The sequence below is a fragment of the Pelophylax lessonae genome (assembly GCF_965119305.1).
Source record: "Pelophylax lessonae genome assembly, chromosome: 8".
Classification (NCBI taxonomy): domain Eukaryota; kingdom Metazoa; phylum Chordata; class Amphibia; order Anura; family Ranidae; genus Pelophylax; species Pelophylax lessonae.
The window spans coordinates 197,100,956-197,116,790 of NC_138775.1; the positions used below are offsets into that span (position 1 = coordinate 197,100,956).

Consider the following 15,835-nt stretch of genomic DNA (forward strand, 5'->3'; position numbering starts at 1 on the left):
CTGCGAGTTTTTCTTCCGGCAGGAAGACCTTCGCCTGGACAGAGTCCAGAATCATACCCAGGTAAGAAATCCGAACCTATGGGCACAATGTCGACTTTGGAAAGTTGATCGTCCAACCAAACTCCTGCAGAGTCTGCAACGTGATGGACAGATCCTTCTCCAGACTCTGGCTGGTCGCAGACCGAACCAGAATATCGTCCAGATACCCCAGAACCGAAATGCCCTGGGCCCTTAACAAAGCCAGAACCGGTGCCAGCACTTTGGTGAACACCCTCGGAGCTGAGGCGAGACCAAAAGGCAACGCCACAAATTGGTAATGATCTTCCACTATGGCGAATCGAAGGCACCTCTGGTGACCCTCGAAAATCGGGATGTGAAGATACGCATCCTTCAAGTCGATGGAAGCCATGAACTCCCCCGGTACAAGGGCAGCCACCACCGACCGGAAGGGATTCCATGCGGAACTTGCGCACCCGCACAAAGCGGTTCAGCGCCTTCAAGTCCAGAATCGGACGCACCTTGCTCTCCTTCCTGGGCACGGTGAGCAGATTGGAATAGAACCCTCGAAATCTGTCCCGATGAGGCACCGGGACCACCACTCCCTGAGCCCTCAGGTCCTGCACCGCTAGATGCAGGTCCCGCAAACGCTCCGGGGATAACAGAAGACTTGAGGGAAAAAATCTGCTCTCCGGCCGAGAGAGAAACTGGATCTAGTAGCCAGATCGAACGATTTCCTGTGAATTGGGTGAGGGCGCCCCTTCAGGCCGCACTGTTGTGGGCCGCAGAACCGGATTGGCCGGACTTTTGCTTACCTGCCCACGGCTTCTGGCGGGAGCCTTGACCCATGGACGGCTGCCCCAAAGTGTGACCGAAAGGCACGAAAGGACCCCTGAGGGGGCCGAAAGAAGGCATTCTTTTTTCCAGGAGCCGTCTTAGTCTCGTGGGATTGAGGTAAGAGCGTGCTCTTACCCCCCGTGACCCCTTTAATTAGGGCATCCAGGGATTCGCCAAAAAGGCGAGAACCATCAAAAGGCAGACTGGCCAAGGTCTTACGTGAAGATTGATCCACAGACCAACACTTCAACCAAACCGGGCGGCGAGATAACACCGCCACACTGTGTACACGTGCAGCCAACGGAACCATATCCAGGTCCGCAGCACACAAGTACATGACACCCTGGTGGATTTGATCCACCATATCCAAAGTCGCCTGGGGGGCAGAATCAGCCACCAGGACACGCCTAAGCACCTGCGTCCAGCTCGCGACCGCCTTGGCCGCCATAAGTGAAGCAAATAAAGCTTTCAACATAGAACCCATAATAGAACAGGAACGACGGGCAAGGGACTCCATCCTCTTGTCCGTGGCATCCCGGAACACCGGGGTGTCTTCAGCAGGAATCGCAGTGGACTTGTTCAAAACTGCTAGCGCATGGTCCACCGGATGGGGGACACACCAACGCCCATCAGTAGCGGGCGTAAAAGGATAGCGCAGCTTAAACCTACTTGGTACAGCAAAAGGTTTGCGTATATTACGCCATCGTTCTTTCACAGCGCGCTGAAAATCATCAGTGCATGGAAACATCTGCGATGATTTGCGCCTTTTCTGCGTCCCATAAGCCGCCAAGGCAGCTGGAGGACATGCGTCCTCCTCCAAACGCAGAGTTTGCTTGATAGAAGCAACCAATTTGAATGCAAGCTCTTCAGACGAGCCAGGGGGAGAATTATCAACCCCCTCTACCTCAGCCTCCATTTCTGACCCTATAAGGTCCAGGGAGGAACGAGACCCCGATAAGGAGATCTCTGCCACAGCAGCCCCAGTACCATCACCCTCTGAATCAGAGGAAATTGAAACTCTGGGCCTTTTAGAGGATTGAGCAGCCACCAGCATTTGCACCTGAGTCGCAAGGCTAGCCACAATCGCAGCCAAATCCCCCCCGGGGGGGGGGGGGGAACCGCAGTCCCCCGGCTTCCCACCAAATTGGCAGGAAACTAGCATTCCTGAGAATCCATGCCCCTGTAGTAGCAAAAATAAATGGGTGACCGCCCCTTTAAGAGAGCGCTGCGATCGTAGCCCACTCACACTAAGCACCCCACACAAGGGACCCCCACAGGGACAAGTATACCAAGGTAGGATACAGGGAATAGAGAGAAATGAACCTGTAGAGATCGGTGCTGCTGCTGCTGCCTGCGGTGCTCCTGAAGGAAAGGAAGTGCTGGCATACAGGGCGCTCTATTAAAGCCTATGGAGGCTACAAGAAAATGGCCGCCATGCATGTAAAACATGCGGCCGGAGCGATCGCAGCCAAAATGGCGCCGTTTTGGCGCCGAAACCGCCGCTCCCACACCCCATGAGGGTGAAGTAAAACACACCATCTGCCCAAAAAAGGAACATGGTAAACCGCCGCAGCGGCGCTGTAATGTGCCCCAAGCATGAGAAACTCAAGCCCCACAGCACACAGCCGTTCACACAGACAGAAAACTGACACAGAGTGCAGCCAGCCCCCCCTCCTGCAGCCCACAGCATGCAATGTGAGAGATAGGGAAAACGTAATAGTGTGAACACAGGGCAAGGTACACAGTCCCAGACTGACACCCCCCAGACAGACAGGTCCCCACATAAATGCACTTACCTCTTACATGGCGTGGGGGACCCGCACAGGCGAACAAACCGCTGCACATGAGGCAGGGAGAATCGCATCCAGGACGCAGCAGAAGGTGGGTTGAGAAACCGCACAGCGTCCGGTGAGGTAGCCACCTCACCTAGCATCCCTGCACGGAACAGGGATGGGTCGTTCAGATAACTCAGGAGCGATACCTGACTGAACGCTCGATGGCGGGCTGAGAAACCACTGACCCACAGCCTGCTACCAGGGGGGTCAGCCCGAGACGCAGCCCGCATGATCCTCTTCTTCCGAAGAACTAACGCTGGTAAAATAACAGCTAACAAGAAAGAGAGAAAAAACTCAAATAAAATCCAAAGAAAGGAAAGAGAGCTGAGACAAGGTGCCCCAGCACAGAAACTTCCAGCTACTCCTGACAGCTAGACAAATGAAACTGAGTTGGATACAGGAAGTGGAGGGTTATGTACTGAGGGGACCACCCCCTGGGGGTGGGATATGTTAAAAGTCTTTGTACTAACATATTCTATTGCCTAGCTACTCCTACGGAATAAAGGACATAACCCCATTGGTGATGAATATGAAGTGGGCGGCGACTGTCGGAGGACGTAAGAGAAATTCAGTTTTCTCTTACGTTCTCCGACAGTCGCCGCCCCTCATAAGTCATCACTATTGGGATGTCTCAAAGCAGTGTAGACATGAGGGGTGGGAGACGTAACCGTAGAAAAGGTAACACAGTACACACATCAGAGAAAGGGACCTTACACGCACAGTAAGAGAACCTTCTGGGCAACAGAAAAGGCTCAACAGGAGCAACAACCCAGGAAAACAAATTACCCAGGGGATAAACACCCCAACAGCCAGGGGGCCACAAAAAAAACAAGGGTCCCCTATGGCACTGCCGCACTGAGAACTTTGTGGCCAAAGGAAGCATCAGCTGATGCCAGAACATCCACCTTATAGAATTTGGAAAAGGTGTGCACCGACGACCAAGTCTCAGCCTTGCACACCTGGGCCACGAGGCCTGATGCCGGTAGGCCCAGGACGTACTCAATGATCTGGTAGAGTGCGCCTTAACAGGAAAGGGTGGGACCCCTTCCCTCAAAAGGATAGGCCTGTTCAATGGTCTGTCTGATCCATTTGGCAATGGTCGCCGCAGACGCAGCCATGCCCTTCCGAGGTCCCTCAGGAAGGACGAAGAGGGAATCCGATTTCCGAAAGGATTCAATGGACGACAGGTATACCCTGATCGCCCTGACAACATCCAAGGAATGCAATGCAACCTCCTTAGGATGCTTAGGCTTCACACAGAGCGAAGGCAAAACAATGTCCTCATTAAGGTGAAAATCAGAGACCACCTTAGGAAGAAAAGACGAATGAGGTCGCAAGACCACCTTATCCTTGTGAACCACCAAATAAGGAGAGCGGCATGACACCCTGCGAGCTGAAGTGATCGCCACTAGAAAGGCAACCTTTTTAGACAGCAGAGGTAACGATATCTCCCGGATGTTTTCAAAGGGAGAACGCTGTGATACGGACAGAACCAAGTTCCAAGTCCCATGGAGGTAAAGGCTCCCTCCGGGGAGGAGCCAAATGTCGCACACCTTGAATAAAGGTGCGAAGGAATGAGACGCCACAGGGCGTTGAAAAAGAACAGCCAGTGCAGAAACCTGGCCCTTTATCGTGGCCAGCGCCAGTCCACACCAGTCTGAAGGAAAGCCAACACTCTCGTCACAGAGTATGAGCGAGGAGAAAACCCCCTGGACTCACATCAGGAAAAATAGGCTTTCCAGGTGCGGTAATAAATTTTACCAGACGAGGCTTTCCTAGCCTTGATTAAAGTAGGAATGACCTCTGGGGAGAGACCCCTGTCTCTCAGGACCTGTTTTTCCACAGCCAGGCCATTAAAGCCAGCGACTGTAAAGCAGGATGGAAGATCGGTCCCTGAGACAGTAGATTTTCCCACAGTGGCAGCTGCCAAGGAGGCTCGACCGCCAGGTGAACTACGTCGGCGTACCAGGACCGGCGTGGCAAGTCCGGCGCCAATAGGATCACCAAGTGCGGTTCCGAGGCTAGCCTGCGAAGGAACCTGGACAGCAACTGAATCGGAAGGAAAGGCATACATTAGACGATACTGATGCCAAGGGGCCACCAACGCATCCGTGTCATCCGCCCGCGGATCGCGCGTTCTTGCCACGAACCTTTCCACCTTGTGGTTTAGCCGAGGTGCGAACAGATCCATGTCCGGGGATCCCCACTTCGCACACAGCATTTGGAAGACCTCCGGGTGTAGGGACCATTCCACCTGGTCCAGGGTCTGGCGGCTCAGATAGTCGGCCTGCCAATTCTCCACACCCGGAATACGAACTGCTGATATTGCCGGGACATAAGTCTCGACCCAAGACAGAATGTCGGTCACCTCCCGGGCCGCCCGGTCACTCCTGGTGCCCCCATTGGTGGTTGATGTAAGCCACCGCGGTAGCATTGACCGTCTGTACCCGAACAGGACGGCCCCGAAGTCGATCCGACCACTGGAAGAGACAGAGTTTGATCGCTCTCAATTCAAATATGTTGATCGGAAGGGAGGATTCCCCCTCCGACCAAGTGCCCTGGGTAGACAGGTTGTCCAGGACTCCAACCCACCCCGACAGGCTGGCATCCGTGGTAATCACCGTCCACAGCAACGGACGGAAGGATTTCCCTTCTGACACAGCCTGGGACTGAAGCCACCACAGATCCAAGGACCGAGGAAGCCTGTCCCACCTGGCCAAGATCTCTTTTTGGAGAGACCGAGTGTGAAACTGAGCAAATGGTATCGCCTCGAAGGCTGATACCATCAACCCCAGGCACCGCATACAGGTCCTGAGCGACGAGGACTGGTTGTCCCTGAGGGACCTGACCTCGTTTTGAAGGGTCTGGAGCTTGTCCTCCGGCAGAAAAACCTTCGCTTGAGCAGAGTCCAGAACCATTCCCAGATAGGGAAGACGAACCGAAGGAGACAAAGTCGACTTCTGAACGTTGATGGTCCAACCGAACAACTGTAGCGTCTGTACCGTAGTCCAGTGATCCTCAAATCCGGTCCTCAGGGCCCACTAACAGGCCAGATTTTAAGTATTACCTTGGGGAGATGCAGACTAGAGTACTGCAATCACTGAGCAGCAAAATTATATCACCTGGGATGTATTTCAGTTATCTTGCAAACCTGGCCTGTTAGTGGGCCCTGAGGACCAGGGTTGAGGACCACTGCCGTAGTCGACAGATCGCACGTCAGGCTCTGACTTGCACTCGATCTTAACAGAAGATCGTCTAGATATCCCAAGACTGCAATGCCCTGTGCCCTCAACAGGCCCAGAACAGGCGCCAGTACTTTGGTAAAGACCCTTGGAGCCGAAGCGAGACCAAAAAGGTAACGCTACAAACTGATAATGGTCCTCCGCAATGGCGAACCGAAGGTACCTCTGATGACCCTCGAAAATGAGGATGTGCAGATACGCATCCTTTAGGTCGATAGAGGCCAGGAATTCCCTGGACTCAGGAAGGCCACCACCGAGCGGAGGGATTCCATGCGGAATGTCCGAATGCGCACGAAGCGGTTCAAAACTTTCAAGTCCAGGATAGGACGCACCTTGCCCTCCTTTCTGGGCACAGTGAACAGATTGGAGTAAAACCCCCGAAACCTGTCCCGATGAGGCACTGGGACAATTACCCCCTGGACCAAGAGGTCCCGCACCGCTTGATGCAAGTCCTGTAAACGCCCTGGGGTCAAATGAAGATTTGAGGGAAAGAATCTGTCCACCGGCCGTGAAAGGAATTTGATCTTGTATCCTGATCGAATGATCTCCTGAACCCACCTGTCCTGAATTCGGAGCAGCCAAGGTTGGAGGAAACAGCGCAAACGTCCCCCCAACCCTGAAAACGGGTGAGGGCATCCCTTCAGGCAGAGGCGGGCTGAGCCGCCATGCCAGCATGGCCGGACTTTTGCTTACCCGCCCAGGGCTTCTTCTGGCCACCTTGGCCCTTGAAAGGTTTGCCCTTGAATTGTGACTTAAAGGCACGAAAGGACCCCTGAGTGAGCCTAAAGGCGGGACCCCGCTTGCCGCGCAAGGACTTGTTCTTCGGATTGTGGGGCAGCAGAGTGCTCTTGCCCCCAGTGACTCCTTTCACCAAAGTATCCAAGGTCTCGGCAAAAAGGCGAGACCCAGCATAAGGAAAGTCAGCCACCGTCTTCCGTGATGTCTGGTCAGCCGACCAGCTCTTCAGCCAGATCAGTCGACGGTTAAGCACCGCGACACTAGACAGGCGTGCAGCCAAAAAGGAGCCTCATTTAAGGCCGCATCGCACAAAAACATGACCCCTTGATGAATTTGGTCCACCATTTCCAGCGTAGCGTGTGGGGCAGAATCAGACATGAGAGTGCGTCTAAGCACCTTAGTCCAGTCCGCCACCGCCTAAGCCACCATGACAGAAGCGAAAATAGGTTTGAGCATGGAACCCGCCACCGTATAGGCATGGTGGGCAAGAGACTCCGATCTCCTGTCCGTAGGATCCCGGAACACCGGGGTATCCTCAGTGGGAACCAGAGTAGCCTTGTTCAACACGGCCACAGCGTGATCCACCTTGGGGGCCACGCACCAGCGCGCATCCGTAGAAGGCGCAAAGGGGTACAGCAGTTTAAACCGACTAGGCACCGTGAAGGGGTGTTTTAAACTGCGCCATTGTTCATTCACTGTGTGATGAAACTCAGCGGGGCAGGGAAAAACCTGCGCCGACTTGCGGGCCCTATGTGTACCAAATGAGGACACAACGGCCGGAGGAGTGGGCTCATCCTCCAAATGTAGTGTTTCTTTCACAGAAGAAATCAAATCATCCATGTGTGCGCGTTCAGGCGACCCCGGGGAAGATTTATCAACCCCCTCCACCTCAGACCCCAGAGGGTCCAGGGACAAGCGAGACCCTGAAAAGGGCACGCCAGCCACAGCAGCCACATCACCATCTGAATCAGAGGAGAAAGATAATCTGGGCCTTTTCCTAGCAGCACGTTCAACCATCAGCACCTCCATTTTTGACACCAAAGACGCCACCACAGCGGCCAAATTAGGTATAACAGGGGGTTCAGCAGAACTGGGGTCCCCCACCAAGGCTGGGGGGAATTTGCTGTCCTGAGAATCCATTGCAAAAAATAATAGTGAAAGTACTGGCCATTTAAAGCGCTGCGGATAACGCAGCCCACCGCTATAAACACAGTGTACACAGAACCCCCAAAAAGGGACAAAAAACTGAGCCAGGAAGTATAGAACAGAGCGATACGAAAGAGACAGTCTGCAGAGCCCCACAGAGTGTTACCACACCGATCGCTGCTCCAGAGGAAAAGGAAGTGAGGTCACCAGAAGCTGAACTATATGCTGCAAGGCCCAGGGAAAATGGCTGCCCATAGGAATGAATGGAAGGCTTCGGCAAGATGGCCGCCGACATGTGCTCGGAACGATCGTTCTGCCACACACAAGATGGCGCCAAAATCACTACATAGCAAGCTATAGCAAAAGCCCACAGTGAAGCCAGACATACTGCCCACATCCTAAATGGCGGACCACGCGGTTTTCAGCCGCAGCGGTCGCCTCACATACAGTCTGCACCTCCCAAAGACTAAAAGTGACACAGGAGGGGCCCCCACACCACACAGTGCCAGCAGTTTATTAAAGAAGACCCCCGCAGGGATCGCATCAGGGAGCCCCACAAACGCAAAGACATGAGGGGAGACACAGCAACACAGGACTGCCACCCCAGACCGAGGTCCCCACACAAAGTACTTACCTGTACTGGATGGCGTGGGGTGCCTCTATGAACGGAAAGCCTCTGTCCTCAGATGACAGGGAATGCCGTCAGCCAAAAACGCAGGACACTGCAGCACAGAACCGCAGATGTGTCCAGTGAGGTAGCCACCTCACAGGCTGCATCCCTCCTGCGAGCAGGGATGGGTCGTTCATAGCGCCAGGGTGAACCATAGCCGAACGCTCGATGGCGGGCTGGGGATCCATCTGACCCTCTGCCCTGGAGAGCCAGGGCGGCCAGTCCGATTCCCAGCTCCGCATGATCCATCTTCATCCGAAGATGCGATTAAACTAAGCTGACAAAATAAACAGCTAGTAAAGCAAAGAAAAAAACTGACATTTTGCAAATAAAAATCAAAGAAAAGATTAGAAAGGCCGAGACTGAAGCCCCAGCACAGGGAAGCCTGACTACTCCTGATGCTAGGCAGAGACAAACTGAGTTGGGAGGGATTACTGCAGGGGGGTATTGACCAGTGGGACAGCCCCCATGGGTGTGTCTATGCTAAATGCTTTTGTTCTTTTGACTAAGTCTTATGCCTAGCTACTCCTGTGGAGCGGAAGTCAATACCCAATAGTGATGACTTATGAGGGGCGGCGACTGTCGGAGGACGTAAGAGAAATTAACCTTTGTTATATATTGAATATATCCTTCATGGGTTCAAACAAAGATTTCTGTAACACAGAAAGTACAAAGTTGAGGTGCCACAGAGTCAAAGGAGTTCTGACTGATGGAACAATACAGGAGACCCCTTGTACTAAATGCACGCACCATGGAACACATGGATCTCTGGAGAACAGCTAGGGCCGAAATTTGACCCTTGATTGTACTCCGATCAGACCCTGGTCAACTACAGATTGGAGAGACATTGAAATGTGACCCATGAAATACTTCCGAGAATTAAATCCCCGAGCCTCACATCAGGCAAAATAGGACGTCCAAGGCCAATAGTAAATCTTCTTTGAAGTCACCTTCCTAACATCCAAGAGGGTAGGGATATCCAAATCTAATACAGCAGTCTCAAGACTCTGGCTTGAACAACCATACTGTTACAACCAGCAAGTGTAGAGGATGGAATATATCAGACCTTGCGACAGAAGGTGGGTTCAATCTGGCAGGGTCCACAGTTTGTCTATGCACAAGTTTACAATGTTGGAGTACCATGTTCTCCTGGACCAGGCTGTGGCAATCAGAATCACTGGAATTCCTTCCACCCGAATCCTGCAAAGCAAAAGAGACAGAAGCTGTAGAGGACAGACATGAATTAGGGGGAACCAACTCCATGTTGTCACCATTGCATCTACCAGGGACATTCGAGGTTCCTCGGTCCTGGATACAAATCTGTCCAGTTTCACAGTGAATCTGAATGCCAGAGGATCCGCATCTGAAGTTCCCCAATTTCACAGAACTTCTTGAACATCTCTGGTTGAAGAGACCACTACCTCAAATTGAGTCATTGACAGCCTGAGACCATCCACTTGACAGTTCTCTACAATGAGAATATGGACCTCAGACATGAAGGAACATGGCTTTCTGCCCAAGACAGGATAAGATCCGTCTCCACCTGAGTGGCCCGACTTCTGAAGCCTCCCTGATTCATGTATGCCACCGCCATGCTGTTGTTCAACTGAACTCTGAGAAAGGTCCTTTAGTTGCACTGCCCAATTCAGTAGAACAAATCAAATTACCCTCAATTGCATAATATTGATGGGCAGCAACTTCTCCTATGGCGATCAAGTTCCCTGAACCAAATGATTCTCTAACACTCCACCGCAGCCCACTAGGCTGATGTCTATCATCAGAACCCTCCAGGACAGGGGGAGAAACGATTTTCCCATTTCCAGCATGTGCAACAAAAAGACACTGTTCATCATGGGAACTGGAGATGTTCAAGTAGTATGTTGACATACGATTTTCTCTCCGAAACCAGAACAATAATAACTCCTTGCGACGATCGATTGAGAGTCTAAAAAAGAAAAAAAAAAAAGAAGGACTGCCCTTTGCAGATTCAAAGTAACATTTTAAAATATGGCGGGGAAAAGGCTTTGAAACTGCAGCCTGTAACCCAGAGCAACTTATACTACAGACCCAATCGTCCGCAATCTCCCCCTGCCAAATGTGCACAAAGGCTAGCAAATGCCCCCCCCCCCTCCTTCATTGCGAGGATGGTTTGTCTCTTACAGCCTGATGCTGAAGACTGGTGAACTGAATGCATTTGGAAGTAGAAGGGGTGGTAGATTGATTGTACTGCAGGCTTCCACTTCGGTAACATGGTATTCTTGCCCACAGTTGCCTTTTGGATATACACATCCAAGGCAAAATTGAACAAACACTCCCGTTGAAAAATGTTCTACCTGCCTCTTACAAGACAGCTCAGCAGACCAACACTTTAGCCGTAAGAATATGCACATGTGTACTTTGCTCAGCCATTTTTTTTTTTTTTTATTATGCTCGAAAGGCAATTCTCCAATGGAAAAACCTGTGGTGCCATCTCTGGCCTTTTAGAAAGGGCTAGTTAAGAAAAAGATGCAATTTTACAAAGCTGGAACAAAGTCCCCGCACCCAAAGAAATACCTTCAAAATAAATCAGGAAGGCACCCATCTCGTTCAGACACAAGCACAAAACTGAGGAATAACTGTGCAGGGAGGAAGTTATGCCTGAGCGTGCGATTCCTGCCTTTTATCTGGCTAGCGTCCATTCAACTGAAAGTGGTGGCATACTGCATGTAGTAATGATTAACTTCTCTGTGCCCTATAATGTACAAGGAAAGTTACATTTTCTTTTAAAACCAAAACCAGAAAATGCAATCTACACAGCTTACTGGTTTTTAGATGTAGTTGCTGCATTTGTTTTCAGGCTTTTTTTCACCTGGTAGTTCTGTGGGCAACTATCTCTTTCTACCAACTGTTTTACATTGTGTTCTAGAAACCAGTGACAATATGGCACAAAAGCTACTACTCTCAAAGATAGAGGAAATTATCCATCTTCTCCAACACCGAGTCAGAATAGAGACAATACTCCAAACTGACCTACACCTAACACTGCTGGAGCTCATCCTCTTTGATCAGTAACAGATACGATAGTAGAAAGTGGCTGTATGTATATGAAATTATTTAATAATTTTAGCACAACATATTCTATATATATGTGCATGTGTATTTTATTTTGTTTCTTACTTTTCCAACTGTGACTTCATGGGGGACAGTGCTGTAAACATTAAAATTCTTCTCCCCAAACACAGACCTCTGTGTAGATCCGCCAAGTAATCCTTCCTAGAAGAGACATCCAAATGGCGCACAATAAGAATTATATCTTTGTCACTTTACAACAGCAAATTATTGCATATTTAGGGAGTGAAATAAAGTGAGAACAGCTGCATGCATGATTTCAGGCACATAAACCCTTTCCATATGCAGAAAGTACAGTCTAGACAGAGCAATAAACATCATAATAAGCATCATCATAACAAACACTGGAACAAACAGTACTTGAAGTAAAGCAGTCTGACTGCATAGTGGGGGGAAAAAAATCCAATAGCCAACAAAATTGCTAAATTGATAATCATACACACTGTTAAAGTGGAACTTCAGACCTGTTTCAAGACTGAAAAATGAATTAAAATATCTAAAAACACAAATCAATTTTCCCCAGCTCTAATAGTTTAGAGAATGGTTCATTTTCTTTGCCCTGTAGCGCTCATTCTCTGCATGTGTCAACTGTGCACCCTCTTACCAAAAAAAAAAAAAAAAGAAGGGGGGGGGGGGTGACAGTCTAGGCTGGAGTTCCACTTTAAGTGCACACAAGTGACATGTCTGTGCTGCATTGCATTCATAGCTTTCTCATAAAAGCTGAGGCCAGGGTCCTCAGGATATAGTTGTTTTATGATAAATATACATTTTCATTTCTTGGTTTTATTTATTATTATTATTTTATTTGTATTTCTTTTAGCATGACGTGCATGGAGCGGATACTTCTCAGACTTTGTAAATCCCTATTAGGTCAGCCATTTTTCTACAATATAATCAGAAGGCGGCCCATGCTGAACATTTTTCATCCCATTCACTATTTAATGTAATCAATTAGCAATCAATCAATCAATCGACTCAATCAAACTGTTGGAAAACGTTGATTAGATTGTTTTTTTATTTAAATAATGTAAGAAAGTGGTTGTAAACCCTTACATACTCAGTGAAGAGAGACTATCTTCGGGTGATACACAATACACGAAACAAATCCTCCTACATAAGTTGCACCTTCTTCAGTATTCTCTTCGCTACAGCTGCTGTTCAAAGTGCCAAATTTCTAAGCATGAGTGAGACTCCAAAAAATAAAAATAAAATAAAGGGGTGGGTGGGGGGGGGGGGGGGGTGCCAAAGAGCTAAAAGTGATTGTAAAGTCATTTTTTTCCTATTAAAACATCATGTTATACTTACCTGCTCTGTGAAGTGGTTCTGCACAGAGCAGCCTGGATTCTCCTCAGGTCCCTGGCTGGAGCTCCAGGGCCCACATCAAGCAGCTTGCTATATTGGCACCCAAGCTGCAGCTCCGTGTATCCATTCAGACACGGAGCTGCTGTTTAGCCCCGTCCCCTCTCTCTCCTGATTGGCTGAGTTTGACTGACAGCAGTGGGAGCCAATGGCACCCCTGCTGTGTCTCAGCCAATCAGGAGAGAGAGCCCAGAATGGCTGACACACTCGTGGACAGATAGAGGCTCAGGTAAGTATTCAGGGGATGCTACACACAGAAGGCTCATAGAATGTATGAAGATAAAAAAAAAAAAAAAACTGATTTTACAACCCCTTGAAGTCACACTTTGCAGAAATAAGGGAAGGGGAGCTCAGAGCCGATTTCAGGATAGGAACAGGGCTGAGGCTGTCAATCTGCCCATTTTTCTTTTGGTGTCAGGAAAAATTGTGAAGTGATTAATGATGATTGCAGAGGAACAAAGCAGAAGACAGAAATTACACTTGGTGCTTTTAACTGAGACAAGTACACACTATAAAAGGGATATGCTTTGTTCATACTACATGGCTGAGGTTTACAAGTGCTTTAAATCAAGTTTGCTTGCTAGGGTAAAAAAAAAGCAGCTAGGACAAAATTAGCAATTGTGAAAACAACCAGAATTTTTACCTATTCAATTGTTTTCATCTTTAAATTACGGCTATGAAATTGGAAAGGAAGGATCAAACAATGGTTTAAAATTGATTAGGGTTTGCTGGATCTGACCCGAATGCCAAGTTTTGGATTATACACACAGCCAGCAACATGGCACGGAAACACCACTCATGTGCACCCATTTATATTGCAATCGTTTATAGTAATACTTGTTAAAGGATGGCAGCCATGCTTTGGTTTTTTCAACATTAGTAGAGAGAAGAAAAAGACTTAAAACCTTTGCACTGTTTCCTGGATTTATCTGTGAAAGTGACCAATGTCTTTTAACAGACTGTTTTGTTGAGGTTGGTAGAACTACTTCTCTAGGTACTGGTATATTTCCTGAAATTGTGTGAGGTTTACTTTGTATACAACTCCCCTGTTTTTTGGAGTGAAGGACTTTAAGAAGTTCTATTTTTGTGTCCGGTGTTCCTTGGGCCAACCCAAAATCTACCAGGGCGTACCTGCAAAAACAAAACCAAAAAACACTGAAAGGGTGAAGTGGCAAATTTTTAAAATGTATCTAAAATTTAAAACTTTACTTTCAGTTTAGGCTAGTGTATAGGATTGGTTAAAACTCTATTTGTTTCGATCAGTGTTCGTGGTAGTATATTTTACAATATATACTGTTGCAAAAATTCTATAGCTTTTTTTTACCTGGACCCTTAACATATTTGGAGCAGTCAAATACAGTTCAGACCAAACCTTAATTATGAAGTAAGGAGGCCAATTCTAGTTTGTTTGTTTTAACTTCAAACTAGTCAGTCTGATTCTTCTTTTCACATGCAAATATTAAAATAGGAAGAATGTCAAGATACACAGAGAATATATTTCACCTTATTGTTAACCTCTGCAGTATTACTAGGTGCTCTATACATGTCCCCCAAAAAACTACACTAAAGCATACAGGACATGTGTAGTACACCTTGTGGTCCTACCCTGCTGTCCAGGCTGTGGGAGAAACCATCTATCAGCTAGATATCCTCTCCCGGGTCTCTTGTCTGGCCATGTCATTCGCACAGCAGGGCAGGAGATGCTGCAGATCTGGACAGAGAGCAGGAGTCTTTTCAAATTAAGAGTAATCACCTGCTTAGCAATCCAATAGGTTGGGCAGCTCCTACTCTGTCCAGCCCTTCAGCACCTCCAACCATCTGCCCTGATGGGAGGACAGCAGAGGCCAGGAAGGACACCCAAGTTGATAAGTGTCTCTGCCCTGCCAATGGTAGGGCCCTGCAGAGGAGGCTTGCATTAAAAGGTGCGCTGAGGAGATCGTGGGACAGCTTTAAAAAGGGGGGACTGTGGACACTGATGTAAAGGGGGACTGTGGACACTGATGTAAAGGGGAGGACGAAAAGAGGGCCATGTGAAGAAGAAGAAAACAGAAAACACGGATGTAAAGGGGGCTATAATGTAAATTGGAGACTGTAAACACGGATGTAAAAAGGGGGCTGTGATGTAAAGGGAACCATGATGTGAAGGGGAGACTGGGCACGGGTTAAAAAAGGGGCTGTGCTGTAAAGGAGGCCAAGATGTGAAGCATAGGCTGAAGACACTAATGTATAGGAGTGACTGATGTCTAATAACGCAAACAAGAGCGGTCCCTCTGTAAATTTTAATTCAAGACTGCTAAGATATGATTATAGTTAAAGCAACCAGCCAAATGAAAATATATTTAAAAAAACTGTACTCTAATTGGCCCTAACGCCTGTGTCTCTCCCTCTATTACAAATCACATATATATATATATATATATAAATAATGAACCATATTACAAATTACTTAAAAGCCCACCCCTAGAGTGCGGGCCCCCCTGGATTAGGGAGAAAACACTTTCCTTACTCCTCACTCAAGCAAGCTCCCCCTAGCACCTATATTGGTCCGCTGCCACTGCCCTCCCTCCAGTCACCTAAATATACAGATTCATTTACCCTGTGTTGTAAAAGACAGAGGTTCTTCATGTAGGACTGGAGCTCTGGATATAAACGCATTTACAGTAGATTACTCCTAACAGGAAAAGCAGTACATGATCTGCTTTTATAGATAACTGGATTTTTGACTTACCGAAAAATCCTTTTCTCTTAAGTTCATTGACAGATGCAGTTCCTGATGCATATCAGTAGGGTTATACTGCCCCCTACAGGAGTAGGACACTAGACAAAAAAAAAGGTCTGGCTACGCCTATGGGCAGTCCCAGAGGGTACACCCTCTCTCTTCCTGCATAGGATGTCAGTTTTGT

General features: G+C 48.6%; 1 protein-coding gene across 4 annotated transcripts in view; it reads right to left on the bottom strand.

Moving 5' to 3' along the window:
* CDC7 (cell division cycle 7) overlaps window positions 1-15,835 on the bottom strand; it is a 134,618-nt gene that overhangs the window by 45,464 nt on the left and 73,319 nt on the right. For 2 of the 4 annotated variants that reach the window (XM_082264851.1, XM_082264852.1), the window contains exons 6-7: window positions 13,838-14,063; window positions 11,622-11,717 (exon numbers count right to left, since the gene is read on the bottom strand). In XM_082264851.1, the coding sequence (XP_082120977.1) occupies window positions 11,622-11,717; window positions 13,838-14,063 (322 nt within the window). The remainder of the gene's footprint in view (window positions 1-11,621; window positions 11,718-13,837; window positions 14,064-15,835) is intronic. The other 2 variants (XM_082264854.1, XM_082264853.1) reach the window with 2 other exon arrangements.